General features: G+C 29.3%; 4 protein-coding genes across 9 annotated transcripts in view; 2 read left to right on the top strand and 2 right to left on the bottom strand.

Moving 5' to 3' along the window:
• Nucleotides 1-17: 17 nt before the first annotated feature.
• UGP (UDP-glucose pyrophosphorylase) lies at nt 18-3,652 on the top strand. 3 transcript variants are annotated; one of them, XM_047064055.2, is made up of 4 exons: nt 18-609; nt 1,654-2,386; nt 2,448-3,143; nt 3,193-3,652. In XM_047064055.2, the coding sequence occupies exons 2-4, from the start codon at nt 1,660-1,662 to the stop codon at nt 3,297-3,299; spliced, it is 1,530 nt and encodes a 509-aa protein (XP_046920011.2). In that variant the 5' UTR covers nt 18-609; nt 1,654-1,659; the 3' UTR covers nt 3,300-3,652. The 3 variants fall into 3 exon arrangements, with proteins under 3 accessions (XP_046920011.2, XP_075592108.1, XP_046920010.2); XM_075735993.1 differs by lacking the exon at nt 18-609 and adding an exon at nt 670-996; XM_047064054.2 differs by lacking the exon at nt 18-609 and adding an exon at nt 703-1,539.
• On the bottom strand, nt 3,350-11,801 carry LOC124500031 (A-type potassium channel modulatory protein DPP6-like). Of its 2 annotated transcripts, none has more exons than XM_075735991.1 (15): nt 10,877-11,801; nt 8,919-9,036; nt 8,726-8,824; nt 8,453-8,547; nt 8,263-8,349; nt 8,084-8,139; nt 6,759-7,020; nt 5,649-5,942; nt 5,348-5,584; nt 5,067-5,249; nt 4,544-5,006; nt 4,375-4,485; nt 3,870-4,322; nt 3,670-3,804; nt 3,350-3,611 (listed from the first exon to the last, which is right to left on the bottom strand). In XM_075735991.1, exons 1-15 carry the CDS (start codon nt 10,904-10,906, stop codon nt 3,379-3,381), a joined length of 2,856 nt encoding a protein of 951 aa, XP_075592106.1. In that variant the 5' UTR covers nt 10,907-11,801; the 3' UTR covers nt 3,350-3,378. The 2 variants fall into 2 exon arrangements, with proteins under 2 accessions (XP_075592106.1, XP_075592107.1); XM_075735992.1 differs by having other exon boundaries at nt 6,759-6,942.
• Nucleotides 5,929-13,193, top strand: LOC124500045 (formylglycine-generating enzyme). Of its 3 annotated transcripts, none has more exons than XM_047064069.2 (4): nt 5,934-6,295; nt 11,827-12,592; nt 12,680-12,915; nt 13,019-13,193. In XM_047064069.2, the coding sequence occupies exons 1-4, from the start codon at nt 6,287-6,289 to the stop codon at nt 13,076-13,078; spliced, it is 1,071 nt and encodes a 356-aa protein (XP_046920025.1). In that variant the 5' UTR covers nt 5,934-6,286; the 3' UTR covers nt 13,079-13,193. The 3 variants fall into 3 exon arrangements, with proteins under 3 accessions (XP_075592109.1, XP_046920025.1, XP_075592110.1); XM_075735995.1 differs by lacking the exon at nt 5,934-6,295 and adding an exon at nt 8,268-9,251; XM_075735994.1 differs by lacking the exon at nt 13,019-13,193 and having other exon boundaries at nt 5,929-6,295; nt 12,680-13,011.
• LOC124500030 (prolyl endopeptidase FAP) overlaps nt 12,924-17,217 on the bottom strand; it is a 17,170-nt gene continuing 12,876 nt past the window's right edge. The window contains 10 exon segments of the mRNA XM_047064048.2: nt 12,924-13,566; nt 14,671-14,805; nt 14,888-14,951; nt 14,953-14,993; nt 15,077-15,141; nt 15,213-15,483; nt 16,046-16,517; nt 16,592-16,729; nt 16,812-16,956; nt 17,033-17,136. Coding sequence (XP_046920004.2) covers nt 13,349-13,566; nt 14,671-14,805; nt 14,888-14,951; nt 14,953-14,993; nt 15,077-15,141; nt 15,213-15,483; nt 16,046-16,517; nt 16,592-16,729; nt 16,812-16,956; nt 17,033-17,136 — 1,653 coding nt within the window. The 3' untranslated portion in view covers nt 12,924-13,348.

Here is a 17,217-nt window from a genome sequence, read left to right as displayed (position 1 = left end):
GAACTAGCGGCTAGTGATTTTTAGCCGCTAGTTTTTAGAAAAACATGTGTTCGAATTTTTTTTTAATTGGAATTTATCCAAACATTAACATATGCAATTCATGATCATAATTGAATTAGTAAATTCATTTCTTCTGCCAATATTCGTCGTAAAGTTTAGAATGACATGTTTTTCAGCTACCACTGCTATCATGGCCATATTGATAAAAAAATCACACTATAATTTTCATTATTATATTGGTGAGTGGTAGATTGATGGTGAAATTAAAATAAAACAATGTTGTCATCTTATTTGTCTACTATTTAATGTAACCTTTTTGGCTTTTTATTTCCTGTAAATGTATATGCTGGCATTTTCCAACAAATTGTTGCTCATGCAAGCACATTGAACATTTCTTTTACATTCTTTAATTTGAATATAAATTGGCAATAATTTGAAAAACATTTCAAGTATATTATCTTGATTCTTATCATCATCCAACTTATACAAAATATATATGCATTCATATGGTCAAAATAAGTGATCATTAATATCTTATTATACATATCTATCAATTGATCTCTTACAATTGTTCTTGTTTTTTGTACCGTTGTTAAACCAAAAAAAAACGTGAGTACATTTATCAATCCTACTACTATATAACTGTATACAACAACTTTATCAGTAGCTGATTATTTTTTATGCCATGTCAATCATTGATCAACTCAATTTTCTATCTATATTTTTATTTTGATCGATGAAAATTAATATTATTTTTGTTATTTGTTATAATGAACAAATGTTTATTCGCCGCGATGTATTTATTTGATTCAATCATTCATTTAGTAAATTGATGTTTTTTAAATGTGAAAAAAACTGATCCTATGACGAATGAGTTTGTTTTTTTTTTGTACTTTATTAAGTTTAACTTTGAACTTCTTTTTCTCGATAATCAACAATCAACATAACACAACAAAAAGACTTGATGCAATTTTTTCGTTTTGACGATAAGTTTGGGTGTGACCAAATTGTGTATTATTAGATTAGATTAAATAATGTCAAGTGTTTATTCATAACGAGATTTTAAAAGAAACCAATACCGCATAATACATTATTGAATATTTTTCTGATTTTTCTTTTATATCAATAAAATCTATCATACAAGATTATTTTCATACTAAAAGATCCATAGATCAATTCAATTAATAGTTTTTTTCCCTATGTATTTATTGGTGATAATGGGATAATTATTATCATCTGATCGGATTTGAGTATAATCAAAAAAAAAAAAAATAAATAAATTGAAAACCCCATTTGTATGTCAATTAATTGATGAGCTCATGTCAGATCATACATACAAAATATTTAAATAGAACTAGCCATCCTGATCAAATGCATCGAATTTGTTCATATTCGAAATCCTTTAATTTTTCTTGTTAGCATAATTTCCATATTATATTCATCGATAAGTTATAACTTCATCATAATTGATATATTAATATAATTTTTTCATCAAAAATGAACGGTTCAGCTAAAAATTATATTTCATTGAATGCTAAGGTGATATATAGGCCCCCATATACACAATGAAATTTGAACTCAATCATTATTTATTATTATTTATCTATTATTCCTGACATAACATTAATTTTTTTTTAATTTTATCCTTCATAGCCAACAATGACTTTGGATATGAATTCCAATCAAAATACTAGCCGCCATCAGCGTAAAATTAGTTCAACTACAGAATTCAAAGAGATTGCCAAAAAAGATGCCATAAATCAATTGGCCACAGAATTGGATAAACTGAATTTAACCTGTAAAAATGACGATGAAAAAAAACAATTTCAAACAGAAGCTCGTGGATTTAAAGATTTATTCGAAAAATTCATTGTTGGAAATGAAGCAATCGTTTGGGATAAGATTCAACCACTGCCTGATGAAGCAGTTTGTCGTTATGAAACATTAACCGATCCTCCTTCCGAATTAATTCGTGATATGCTGAATAAATTGGTGGTTGTTAAATTGAATGGTGGCCTAGGCACATCCATGGGCTGTACGGGACCGAAATCTGTGATACCAGTTCGAAATGATTTAACATTCTTGGATTTGACCGTCCAACAAATTGAAAAACTCAACAAAACCTATGATGCCGATGTACCTTTAGTCTTGATGAATTCGTTTAATACTCATGATGGCACCTTGAAATTGCTTCGCAAATATGCAGGTTTTCGTGTGGCCATTTTTACATTCATGCAAAGTCGTTATCCACGCATCAATAAGGAGACGCTAATGCCCATCTCCACATCAGTGCATTCAAATCCAGAAGATTGGTATCCACCTGGACATGGTGATTTTTATGAATCATTTTTTGAATCTGACCTTCTCGGTGATTTTCTTAAGGCTGGTATGTTATTTAAATAAGAATTTGTTACAAATAAAAAATAACTTTTATTCCCTTTCATTAGGTCGAAAATATGTATTCTTATCGAACATTGACAATCTTGGCGCTACAGTTGATCTTAACATATTGAACTATTTACTAAATCCATCCATTTCATCGCCGCCTACCTATGTTATGGAAGTAACAAATAAGACGCATGCTGATGTCAAGGGCGGTACACTGATTCAATATGAAGGTCATGTACGTTTGTTGGAAATTGCTCAAGTTCCAAAAGCTCATGTAGATGAATTCAAAAGCGTGAAAAAATTCAAGATTTTCAACACGAATAATCTATGGATAAATTTGGCTGAACTGAAACGATTGGTTGAGAACAAAATGTTGAATATGGATATCATTGTCAATAATAAGCATTCGGAATCTGGTATCGACATAATTCAATTGGAAACGGCAGTTGGATCAGCAATGAAAAGTTTTAGCGGTGCTATCGGTATAAATGTGCCGCGTAGTCGATTTTTACCTGTGAAAAAAACTTCGGATTTAATGTTGGTTATGTCTAATCTATATTCGTTGAAAGATGGTGCATTGATTATGAATCCATTACGTTCTTTTCCATCCGTGCCTTTGGTCAAACTTGGTGATTCACATTTTACAAAAGTACGAGACTTTTTATCCCGTTTCGCTAGTATACCAGATATGGTCGAACTTATCCATTTGACAGTCAGTGGTGATGTGACTTTCGGATCTAGAGTTGTTCTAAAAGGTAATTTTTTTTCTATGAGTACCGTGTTTAAGTTTTTACTTTTTTCTAGGAACCGTGATTATTATCGCTAATCATGGTGAACGAATCGATATTCCATCCGGTGCCATACTCGAGAACAAGATTGTTTCGGGCAATCTCCGTATTCTTGATCATTGAATTCTTTGCCATCATAAACATTGGAAAATTCGCTGTAATTGTCACACAAGTTTTTAAATTGATTTTTTTTATTATCAAGTTAAACTATTATCCATTGGAACAAAAAGAATTCGATCTTTCTATAAAAATGTTCGATTAACGTGTCGAATGAATTTCCATGATCAACATATAATTCCATGAAATGATGACTTGTCCAATTCATTTCATCCATATCGTCGTGGGATGGATTCTGATGAAATTTAATGTAACGATTTTGTTCTTCCAATGTTAAACTTTTCATCAGCCTCATTGATTGACTGATTGGAAACATTTCTATGAATAAAAGTTGATTATAAGATTGGTTGTGAAACAAATAATATAATATGTGTACCGTTTGAAGTTCCATGTATGATGAGTAAATTTTTATTTTCGAGCATTTTCCAATTCAATGTCATTTTGAGCAAATATTGTAGATCATTTGATCGTACTTTATCCACATCAATATATTGTTCAGCCAAAAAACTATCTATAGATATTTAAGAGAAAAAATTTATACGATGACTGCATTCATAAGATTTGTTTTACGCTTACTGATTGTATTCCAATCGACGAACGATGATATAGCAATCCCACATTCGATCGATGTTGTCGATAAAGAATTTAATACAAAATATCCGCCAACATTATGGCCAATAAGACAGGTTTGTGCGATATTGACAAATGTCATATTTGTGACAATAAAATCGATCAAGGTTGAATAATCTACCAATAATTCTTCGAATGATAATTCATGTAATGAATGATTGCCATCTTGATAGAATTGCCCATCAAGCCACGCATAAATAAAATCATGTTCGGTGACCATATGTACGGCCCATTCTAAATCCGGATAGATACGTTTATGGAATGTACCTTGACTATTTATAGTTGTTTTTGGTAGATAATGATAACGATGACGTGATGGATACATTTCAAGCAGCATTGAATATTTGCCAATTTCTTCATGATCAAAATTTTGCGGTGTTAATAGTTTGATTCGAAAATCTAGGAGTAAAATTATTTTTTTTTTATAAAGATTCTGAACCTTCAAACTTACATTTGATTAAATTATCATTCTCACGAGTAAAAATGAAATTCTCAACATTGGGCATAATTTTTGACTGTACGCGCGATTCTAATTCAGAATTATCATCAAATAGCATAATATCTATGGAATAAAAAATTAAAATTCATTAGTCAATAATTTTAAATGATACGATACGCACTTTCAACAAGATCCGGTTGATCACCAAATTTTACAAGATAAATTTTAGGTACAATTCCAACCAAACAGCTAACAATTGCATATTCGGATGATGGACTAAAGTAAACATGTTGAAAAATACATGATTCTTCATCAGCATCATTCTCGTTAATTGTAGCTGAATTGGCCAAATCAATACAGACAGATTGATTATTCAAATGTTTAGCTTGATAACACTTAATCAATTGACAGGTAATGCAATGTACAAGGCTATGTTCCAGATTAAAAACGAATAAATTGATGCGCATATCTTGTTCGGAAATCACTTTTTCTCCTTCATCATTCGATGATTGATTCAATGATTGTCCAACAAAAAACACTGATTTTGAATGATTATTATAGCCAAGTAGTTCAATTATCTGATAATGTTGTCGTTGTTCGGTATAACGTTCGGCCACATTCAAATAGGAATTAATTACTTTTGTCTATTGAACGAAAAATGATTATTGACACATCGAATTTTTCGTTGAATCTTATCGACTTACTTTTACATTGAATGAATAAAGCTGATAAAATGTTTTCACACCATTCTCTGGTGTTTGTCCACAGAACAATAATTCACTATTGATTCCAGTGGCTAATGAAGATTCATCCAAATGTTTGGCTGATGCAGGCATTATACTATTAGGCACATGATTCATTCGTAGCCAATTTCTTAATGTGACAAGCTTAATTGAAATAAATTCGTCAGATTTTCGATTTCAACATGATCATTAATTCTTTGTGTGAGATTAATTGTGTAAAAAAGTGAATGAAAATAAATTACCTCGTCACATTTCCAATTATTTCGTTCAATACAGGAACCAAGAATCGTTCGCCGTTGATCACGTAATGACCATAATACGATCAATTGATCATTTGAAAGCCAATTCACGTGTACTACATAATGTGGCCACTGATTAAGTCGATCAGGAGGCTGTACTCGTATAGCTTGTTCGTATTCATTTGTTTGTGCATTGATACGAATAATCCATAGATTTGCCGTACCGATAGAACTGTTAAGCTAGTTGGTTAAATTTTGAAAAACTGCCCATTTCAATGATTCTTTTTACAGAAAAAAAACTTACAGTAGAATAACGGTAATGGTTTGTGGAATAGCCATCATTGTCATCATAAATGACTACATTTGACAATGGTACTTGACTATTGTTCACCTGTAAATAACATAGATGATAATGTCTATTAGCAGAAGGCGACCACCATAATGATGTTGGTTTTTCAAATATAAAATCTCGATAAATATTATCATTTATTCCATTGTAAATGGAATCGGAAATCGAACCATCCATCGTAATACGACGTAACGGTGCAATTGATGCTTCCATATTCAGCCAATAGATGTCATTATTATGCATGATGAGCTAAAATGACAAAATGAAATTAATTTTTTTAATCACATTGTTGATAACGGAATCATCGCACACACAAACAAACATGAGCAATATATTGCTCATCATTCCATTGTCTCTAATGAGGCTTATCTTCATTATTTTTTTTTCTTTAAGACCATTATTTTTATTGGTCTCAATGAGAATTGTCTCAATGATTAATTTTAACACCAAACAACAGTGTTTTCTCCATCAGATTTCTTTATTTCAACTTCGTTATTATTATTACTCAATACAACTCATTAAAGAATTGGCCATCGGGAATCTATCCATTGATTGATTGATTGATTGACGGAAATCCTTCACCATTCGAGCTAATGGAAGCGGTCAGTTTATTTTCATTTTTATTTATTCTTTTATTTATGCCATATGAATCATATCAAAAAGTATTTCTCATGCAAGAATTCTTTTCAGCAGTTCTTAGTTAACACTTGATTGTACCAATCATCAATATAGAGTTTAAAGAGCTGAAACTATTCTTATTGGCTTTTTTCACAATCAATTGATTCATCATCAAAATATAAATCCTATAAATATTTCAAAACATGACAAAAAAGCTTTTAAGATGCTTAAGGTCTTGTTTTTTCTTTTCCTCAAAAAAACCTTATACAATCCTAACTCAAAAAAAATGTTTCAATCATTTGGAATTTCCAATAAAAAAAATGGAAGAAAATTTTAAATTCAAATCGAACCAAAGAATTTTTTTAAATGAAAATTTCGAAACAAACAAATCAAACAAAAGTTACCATATATGGGGAAAAATCTGAACAAGAAATATAAAGAACATACCAGAATATTCCCCATTGGGTTCCATTGGGAGCTTTGTATTACACAAGATGATGATGGAATGTGATGCATTCCCGTTACAGAATTTGATGACAATCTTGAATCTTTTTTATTGTTATTATCATTTTTTTGTTGTGTCAGTAGTTTCAATTTCGAAATGAATTCCTCTTGAAGATTGATCATGTTTCTAATGGTGGGACGTACCAAGTGAAGAAAAAAAAAATAGTGAGAGAAAAAAAAATAGGAATTGGAAATGAAACCAGTGCTAGGGAATAGTATCCGGTCGTCAGTTTGGATCGTTATAGTGAATGGAAATTGAATTTTTTTTTTATTTGTAAATTTAAATTTTTCTATCCTCTTTTTTTCATTCATTAGTTCATTTTTGTTGTACTTTTTCGTGAAGAAAAAACTACGATTCGATTGTGTGATTGTATTTTGAATTGAATTATAATTATACTGTCGTTTTTTTTCATCACTATAATGTTCATCTGTTTGTAAATATAATTCTATTCATAAATAAAAAGCCTAATAGATTTCAAATTGAATCAAATTGATAATCAATACATGTATCATATATGATCATTTCACTACATCCATACATGAACATGTATTGATGATTGAATCAGCCATTTCAATAATCATTATATCATCATGTTATATATTCATGTGGCTGAATGTGAAACAGATTCTGATTTTTATTTTCGTATGATATCAATTTATTATTTCATATGCAGCATAAAAAATTGAGATTGAATTTGAATATAATTACATTATTATCACACCTACAAACGTGCAAGAATATTTTTTTTTTTTGCAACATACTATGTTTCTGATTCTTTTTCATAGTTATTGCTTATTTTACATTGCAAATAATAGTTTGTTATTATAAAAATAGAAAAAAAAAGATTCAGAAAACTGAATGATAAAATGAAACATGGTAAAAAAATTTCCATTTTTGTCTAATCATTATCATTAGTTAATAGAGCAAAAATGTTTCATTTTCAATTTATCAATATTTGCATATTATCATTCACCTCATTTTTGACAAGAATCATTTTTCTTCATCATTTATCTATATCATTGTATTGTAATAGTCCAAATATATTTGTAATGTTCTCTATTTTTTTTTTCTTCATTAAGCTTTTCAGTTTTGTTTCTTTTTGTTGTTGTTGATCATGTTGTTATCATTATAAAGATTCAATTTTAATTCATTACACTAAATCTTTTATTTTGTATAATTATATTTCATCAGATGTATCGTCAACGTTTGTATTGTGGTATAAATAAAATGCACTAGCTGCAAAAAAAAAACAAAATGGTAAACTTACTCATTATCTAAACGATAGATATAATAATCCATTGATGGATCGCATTCTAAATTCTCCTAAATTTTTTTGTTTTATTAATTTTATTTGTTTTGAACATTGAACGGTAAAAGAGAGTAACAATAAAATGGATTAATGTTGAATTGAATGTATATATATATTCATTTCATATATCGACTTACTCGTTGTGCTGTATTTGATTTTTTCGTGATAATCAACAAATAAAGTCGTGATGTAGATATTTCAAAATGAACAATTTCATCGTTTGTCTTTATTTGGTGAATTGAAATAAAGCCAAACATACAAAAGACAGCATTGAAATGAATTAATGTCTTGTGCTATAGAGTTATTGTTTGATGACTATACAATTACCGTATTGAGTTTCGTTGTTATTGGTCTACTTTGTTCATTTTGACAATCGTATAGCATAATGTTTTTGTCGTCCAATGAATAAATGAATTCATGGGCTTTTTTTCGTTTTTGTTTTTGTTTTTTTTTTGGAATGTGTATCATTTGATTTGGATTCCATTTCAATCATCATTATGAATAGCCAATAAATTATTCATCAAAACAAAACAAAAAATAAATTTTTTTTAAATAATCAATGTGATGTGAAAACAAAAAAACAACAAAAAATACATTTACCTGAAATCCATGTTCCATTGAAACGATGGGCTTGCATAATTTTTTTGCTCAATACTTCCGCCAAAGTGTATGGTTCAAGTTTTTGACCGGTATTTCGTGCTAGTCATTTGATTTTTAATTTGAAAAAAAGGACAATATATATTTTAGAAAAATTTTTTCAATGTATATAAAATTAACATCCAAAATCACATACAAGGTGTCAAAATTAATATGGCCAATATGATGATTGTACAGATTACTGATATGACAGCCGATGCAATGCCTAAACTTTTCCAATGTTTTTCATTATCAATTACATCTTCGAGTTCTTGCTACTCGGAAGTTTATTTTTATTGTTTCAAAAAAAGGCAAAAAAAAGAATTTTTTTAAAGATTTTCTTAAGTTGTGCTTATTTGTTTAAAATCAACAACAAAACATTGTCCCTGAAACATTGGCTTCACCTCCATAATTTTTCATTTTTTTTTTTTTTTTTTTTTTTGATCCTAATCTATTCTTCACAGTGGTCTCCGTATCCTTTTTGTTTTTTGTATACAAAATTTCGTGACTTTTGGTCATTCACCTTTTTTTAGTGCCTTTCATTTATTTGTCCAATAATTTGTCTTTTGTGATCTTTCTTTTCCTGTTTCTCTCTCACACGCACACACATACACACACACACACACACACTCGTTTTTATTTTTGATTCTTGCATTTTTTTCTGGTAAAAAAAAAGAATCTACAGTACAGCTTTAATAACTCTACATACATTGCTCCAGAGATTGGCCTTTATATCGTATAGAATTAAATTGAATGATGATTACAGTGAAGCCACAAAACAAATCGAATCGAATCGAGTCGAGTTCGATTGATGATGATGATGTCGATTGTAAGAATAAAAAGAAAACGAAAAAAAAGAATCCAAAGTCTTGCGGCCATATTATTTATAGACAACTTCATTGATATTATTGATCGTCAACTATTATCATAGTAATAATCGTCTTATACAACAATCTCATTTATATATTAGATATATAAAGCTCTCGTATATTATGACTGAACAAAAAAAAATTAAATATATGATGATGCTCTCTACTTCATTTGTATAGCTTTTTGGGGAATTGTGGGTGTAGATTAAATCGACGACAACAACAACGACGATAATGATGACTACTGTGAATGAGAGAGTATAGAAAGAAAGCCATTATTACTCGAAATTATTGAACGTTTGTACAATTGTCTATTCTGGGTAACTCACTCGAATGGCTTTTCTGTGAAGAAAAAAAAATCGATTCTTGTCCTATATAATAAAAAAAATATTTGTTCATGGTCATTATCATCATCATTGATGAGTTGTGTAATGTGTGTAATCTTGATGTTAATTATGATTGAAAATCAAGGATTCAATTTGAACACAACAGCTTAAATCTAGTCGATCTTGACACGAAACACAGTCAGTATTAGTATGGGATGAACTTACGAAAATTCATTCGAATAACGCTAAAAATAGTTGCAAAAAGGCGAAAGCAGAAAAAGTGAGAAATAAGTCGGAAAAATTAATAAAAAAAAACTTTGAAAAAAATTTCTTTTCACAAAATTCTTACAATTTTTCTCAAAAAAAAAATTGAAAATTCGATTTAATCTGATCGACAGTTATTATTATTGGTGTTGAATGAAAAAAAATTGATGTCAAACTTTTTTTTTCTAGTACCAGATAAATTTACGTTCAAATTTCAATTTTAATTCAATCGTTTGAACCAAAAGAAAAAAAACGAAATCAACAATGAATTAGGGAATGATAAGACATGTCAAATGCCAAAAGTTTTGTTTCTGTAAAAGTGATAAAAGAAAATTTGTCTTTTGCCTTTTTCTCTTTGTTGAAAAGTTAAAATGACAGGAAAAAAAATTCGATCACACAAAAGATTTTGATCAAAAAAAGAACAAGACTTTTTTCATTTGAAATTGATGAAACTAGACAAATTACAAATGAAACAAACAAAATTGAAATGAATAAATGGATTGCAATTTTTTTTTGTTCATTTTCCCAAATGAATAAAATCAATCTATCGAACTGAGAACAACAAGAACAACAACAACACATGGGAATTTATCATGTACGATTGTGAATCGATAAATAAGCTATGAATTGATTCATCTCATAGGATATAAACTTACCTTGTCTTCGAATTCGAAATCTTCTTCCATTTTATGTTTGTTGTTGTCGTTGCTGTTGTTGTTTTTTTTACAATTGAATTTATCAATGAATCTTTATTTCGATGCTCGACCTACGAATCACAAATCCTTTATACACAAATTAGAATCCACTTGAAAATGAAAATATCTCTGTATCTGTTTTTTTTGCTGATTATTCTGGTTTTTTATATATATATTATTATGTTAAAAATTTTTGCTGGTCATTTTGTTATGGTTTCTATTTTGAGAAAGTAAAAAGAAAAAAAAATTCCACCATAGTTTAATTCATTAATCAACATGGCAACCACATAATACTGCTTTGTTTTTTTCTACGGATTTACCTTGGTTATTGAGATTTTCTTTTTTTTTGTTATTGTAATTCCATATCGTACATAACAACCAAAATCAGTTACTGCTATAACTACTGGACATTGAATATCAAATTTTTTTTCCAATCTCACTTTCCCTTTATTTTCGTTGAGTTGCTCGTTGAATATAAAATAATAATAATGATAATGCCATTTCAATCCACTCATTTATGAAGAATTCTCTTGGTTTTTCGTTTTTTTTCAAATTCCTTTCTAGTGCATTCATTTTTTGGCACTGTTTTTTTTTTGCCACAGCCATCTCTTCTTAGCTGAAATATGGTATGACGTATGAAGCCAATATAACGGATAAATACAATTCCTATAGACATATTAAATTTGAATTTTTTATTGTAATGATAGTTATATACATTTGTCGATTCTAAATAGAATCTAATAGCTGAAGCCATAAAGAATTTTGACGTTTTTCGTTGTCGTATGATCTCGAGAAAAAAAATACGGTTTCATTTCAATATTTTATTTCATTCGTATATTTCCTACTATAATTCTACTGATTTCCATAAGAAAAATTCATAAATTCTATCATATTCTATTTCAATTTCACAGATTATTGAGAGCATACATTTTCTATTGTTATGGATATTCTTATTATGGCCAAATCCGATCAGCATTTATGGCTGTAGCTGTGGTATCAATAATGATCGTTTAAAGTTTTGTCCTAGTCAATTCGATAGAAATCAAGAGTCAAAAATTATAGATGATGTAGACATTTGTCTCAGTAATAGCGTTAGTTCTAGATTATCATCATCATTTGATATCGATCATCAGCAAATGATTCTTTTACCATCGGGTGATTTTTTCATGGGAACCAATGATCCAATAATATTAGCGGATGCTGAATCGCCTGAAAGATTGATGCATGTTAATAGTTTTTGGTTGGATAAATATGAAGTTAGCAATGAAAAATTTGCAAAATTTATACAAATGACCAAATTTGTGACTGATGCTGAACGTTTTGGAACATCATTTGTTTTGGATCTAATGTGTAGTGAACAAGTTTTGGCCAATATTACTCAAGCCGTTGCTCAGGCACAATGGTGGCTACCAGTCAATGGAGCAAATTGGCGTCATCCGGAAGGAATCGATTCCGACTTGAATGAACGAATGAATCATCCAGTAGTGCATGTATCATGGAATGATGCCAATGAATATTGCCGATGGGCTGGTAAACGTTTACCTCGTGAAATCGAATGGGAATACGCCTGTCGTGGCGGTCTCAAACGTCGATTGTTTCCTTGGGGAAACAAAGAAAACCCGAAAGGCGAACATTATATGAATATTTGGCATGGGAAATTTCCAATCGAAAATACAGGTATACTATACACAATCAAATAACAATAAGAAATAAAAAAAAAACAAACCAAAATAATCGTTTCCTATTTCTTACACTTAAACCAAGGTGATGATGGCTTTCGCTGGACCTGTCCAGTCGATCAATTTCCTGAACAAAATAGATTTGGCTTCAAAAATATAATTGGTAATGTTTGGGAATGGAATGATGATTGGTGGACGACGAATCATTCCATTCCCAATGGAATAATCACCGAAAACAAAGTGAAAAAAGGAGGATCATTCATGTGTCATCGTTCATATTGTTATCGTTATCGTTGTGCTGCCAGAAGTTTCAATACACCAGTTAGTTATTTATTTTTCGTTCTTTATTTCATCTTTTTTTTATTGAAAGATATATTTGTATTTACAATATAATAATAATGATGATAAATTTCTTTTTTTCTAGGATACTTCAGCAAGTAATCTTGGATTTCGTTGTGCTGCTGATTATGATGAAAAAGCATAAAACATTTATCAAAACATGGACATGGATTGGACACTTAAATGTGTGTAATTATATAATCGAATTTAATAAATGCATTTATATTGGACAACAAATAATGATAAAAAATTATGATGATAATGATTGTGATAACAAATGTTTGGAAGGATATATATTGTATATTTCATTCAACACCTACCACACACATTCACATAAATATCCACATTTATGCACATGACTTTGGAACTTAAATATATTGTGTGTGTGTGTATGTGTGTGTGGTATTTTGATTGTTTAAAATTTCGATACACGTCGTCTTCGTAATCCAATCTCTTCAACGTATGAATCAGATTTGAAACATTCATTCCAAAAATTGGCCATTGTTTCATAAAGATGTACACTAACACCGGGTAGTCCATGATTTTCATCCGGATAGATTTGTGTATTGAACATTATATTGGCTTTATTCAATTCTTTGATTAGCACCATTGAGTTTTGTATGTGTACATTATCTACAATTGATTTTTAATAAATAAATTTTGAAAATAAACAGGAAAAAAATTTACTTTGTATTACAATGTGTTAAATATTATTTTAAAATGAAAAAAAAATTTATTTTTCACACAAACTTGGCTTTCTTCATATTTCCATATTATTCATAATCATTTTTTCCCGATGGAGGAATGAGTGGAATTAAAGAAATGATGAAAAAAACCGAACCAAAAAAAAAAAAACTTCCGATCTTCATATATAAACGAACGCTTGGGTAAATTTCCAGACGAATGAACAACATTTAAAAACGTTATGAATTTTTTTTTTGTTTTTTGGGTGATCTGAACCTTCTCTTTTTTTTCTCTCTCGTTCTCTCTCTCTATCTTTCTCACACGTTTTCACATGATGATTGATTCTTGTTATTTTATTCTATAGAATGGAATTTAAATTTTAAATTTTTTTTCTATCAAATATCAACAAAGGAACTTTGTACACACACACACACACACCAAAAGAGAATTAATAATAATAAAATATAATAATGTATTGATTTTATATATTCCTTTTTTCTTTTCTCACCCCATGGTCGGATGTTCTGAGCACACCCTGAAGGGTTAAATAACATCATGAAAAAAAGATTTCTCACTAGCAAAAAAAAAAAAAAAAATATTGACTTTTTTCATTTCTTTACGAACTATAGTAGTCAACTATGGAACTATGTCGTCATCTAAATAAGTCACAAGTATACAAACAAGCTTTATTCGAAGTGATGAAAAAGATATACACACTTGTCACACTTGAAAACTTGAAAATGACAACTTCTTTTTTCAACCATAATTATCGTTCAATTTTTCAGGTAAAACTTTTTGTCTGGTTGTTGGTAGAATATTTTGTATAAGAACACTTGAAACCATTTTCGTAAAAGAATAACAATGTTGACGTATTTTTTTTGGTGTCTTTTTCACTACCATGGTTATTATCTTTTTCTTTTTTTTTATTTGGCCTTATTTGTGACAACACTCACAAATGATAGGATTAACAAGGAGATTTGTTTTCGGTTTCTCATTGTTTGTCGACATTGTTTTTATCTTATATACTCGAATTACATTTTAAATGATACTTACCATCTGCTGTTCCGTGAATTAATAGAAATTTTTTATTACGCATAAGATCTATATCATGCATAACGGCCGATGTTTGATAGCTTTTCATTGTTTCATTTGTTGGTAAACCCATATAACGTTCCGTGTAAGCAGAATCTGTATCCAAAATATTTTTTTTTAAAGAAATATATTCAAAATCATAACATGTGTTGTGACGTCACACATTGTACAATCATACCGTATAGAAGCCATGATGTGACTGGTGCTACCGATATTCCACAGGCAAACACTGCTGTATCGAACATGATGATCTTTGATTAATATTTTAGCTGTAGCATAGCCACCTTTTTTTTGGTGGTTATTCAGATTTGCAGAAATTTTTAAATCATGGTGAGAAATTGAAAACGCAAAATATATCAATACATACCATAGCTCCAGCCCCAAATACCAATAGCATCAGGATTGATAAAATTATATTTATCTCGGAGATATCTGTTGAATTCGATTTAATCATTTTTATATTATTTAATTATTTTAATTATCATAAAGAATCAAACACCAACCTTGCAGCAATAATCTGATCATCCATTTCGACTGTACCCAATCGATGGAATAGATGATGTTTCATTGTTTCACCTTGAAATCCACTACCTCTCCCATCTACGTATGCATAGATAATTTCACGACTACCGGCAAGATATTTACCAAAATTCATTTTAAAATTTTCATTCACATATTGTGATCCTGGACCACCATATACTTGTATAAGTAATGGATATTTTACAACACTATCCGGTTTAAATGATGGAGGCATAAACATTTGTACAATCAAAACTGTTGACAAAAGAAAAAAAAAACAAACGGCCATATATAGTCAATATAATTAAATTAGATGAGCATCTGTTTTATAATATAACTGACTGATAAATGTCTTTCAAGTGAAAAGTTTTTTAAAGCAAAAAATAAAATATCTCTAGAATTCGAATGCATCGATCCGAGAAATAACTTTCAATCAAGTTCAACAAAATATACAACATTCATATTCAAACAATTTCTAAATAAAAAAAAAAAACTTTAGCAAACGTGAAACGAAAACAATAGCCATATATTATGCTATCACCAGATAGATATAGACGAAAGAATTTATCACTATAAAATATTCTTATCTATATAATTATGTTAATCAGATGACAAAACCAAAACATTAGCCATCATAATGTGTGTATATATATTGAGAAGCAAAGAAGAAAATGAAAATATGAAAATTTTTGTCATCATTGTCAGCTCGAAAAAAAACAAAACAAAAAAAGCTTAATTGAATAATGATATTGTATGCTATAACATGAATATTATGGTCATACGTTGATTAAGTGATTCTGACACTTCATCAACTTACCATAATCAGTTTTGTTGATAATTTCCGTAACAATTGTTGGTAATAATTTTCGGCTCAATGTCATTTTCAGTTTTTCATTCATTTCCCATTCACGTGTATAATTATTATTGCCACCATCATCATTCAATAGATGTAATGTTGAATAAGGAATATTTGGTCCAAGACATTCCCGTATATAATATGTACCATTTTTACTGAATGTAATACGATTGTATAGACATTGATTAAGCTCGATTTGATCACATGTAATGCACTTTGTATCATCAACATCACCATCATTGTTGTTTCGATTAAACATCCATTTAGTTTTATCTAAAACATTATATACATGTCGTTCACCAGGTTTATTTGTTCTGGTTGCCAAATAATATATCTTATTGCTTTCACTACCATCGTTATTATAAATTGGAATGATTTTTAATATTTTCGTTACATCACGTTTACCAGATGTAATGAAATTTTTTTCACCGGTCTTTTTTTTCATGGAAAAAATTGATTTCAACAAAATTGTTATAGATGATGATGTTTATTAAATTTCTATATTACCTTAATATTAACTTTGATAATTTGTACAAATTGTTCCGAACTTTCATCACCATGTAAAATGTAATAATTCTTACCATATTGATCAACATGTATGGATGAAATTTCAATCCATCCATTGTTGAGTTGTTTATGAAAACTCTATCAGGACAATGGTATAAAAATTAAATTTTTTTTAATTTAAAAAAAGGGTAAATTAGCATTATTTGTTATTATAACTTACTTCTTTACATTTCCATTTATGATCCATTTCGGATGATGAAGGTGAACACCATGAGTAAGAAGCATAATTTTGTTCACGTGTCATCCATACGGCAATCAGACAATCACGATCAGCCCATGCGGCTGATGTTAAATAATAATCGTTGCTGTGCAATAGAATAGAATAATATGTTTGAATTGATTGTTTACTTCAACACGTACAAACAAACACATTCTACAAACCTTTGTTTTGTTAATTCAATAGGTGGTAAAACTTCATATGGATCAAAACTAGAATTTTCCAGATCAACCATATGTAATGTTATCGTTGGATTTGTTGATCCTGGCTGATTTTTATGTATAATAAAATAGAAAATTTAATGAAGCCATTTATTTGAGAACCGATTGAAAAAAAAGAAATAAAATTG

The sequence above is a fragment of the Dermatophagoides farinae genome, chromosome 2, assembly GCF_024713945.1.
Source record: "Dermatophagoides farinae isolate YC_2012a chromosome 2, ASM2471394v1, whole genome shotgun sequence".
Classification (NCBI taxonomy): domain Eukaryota; kingdom Metazoa; phylum Arthropoda; class Arachnida; order Sarcoptiformes; family Pyroglyphidae; genus Dermatophagoides; species Dermatophagoides farinae.
This window is presented reverse-complemented; position numbering and strand designations above follow the sequence as displayed.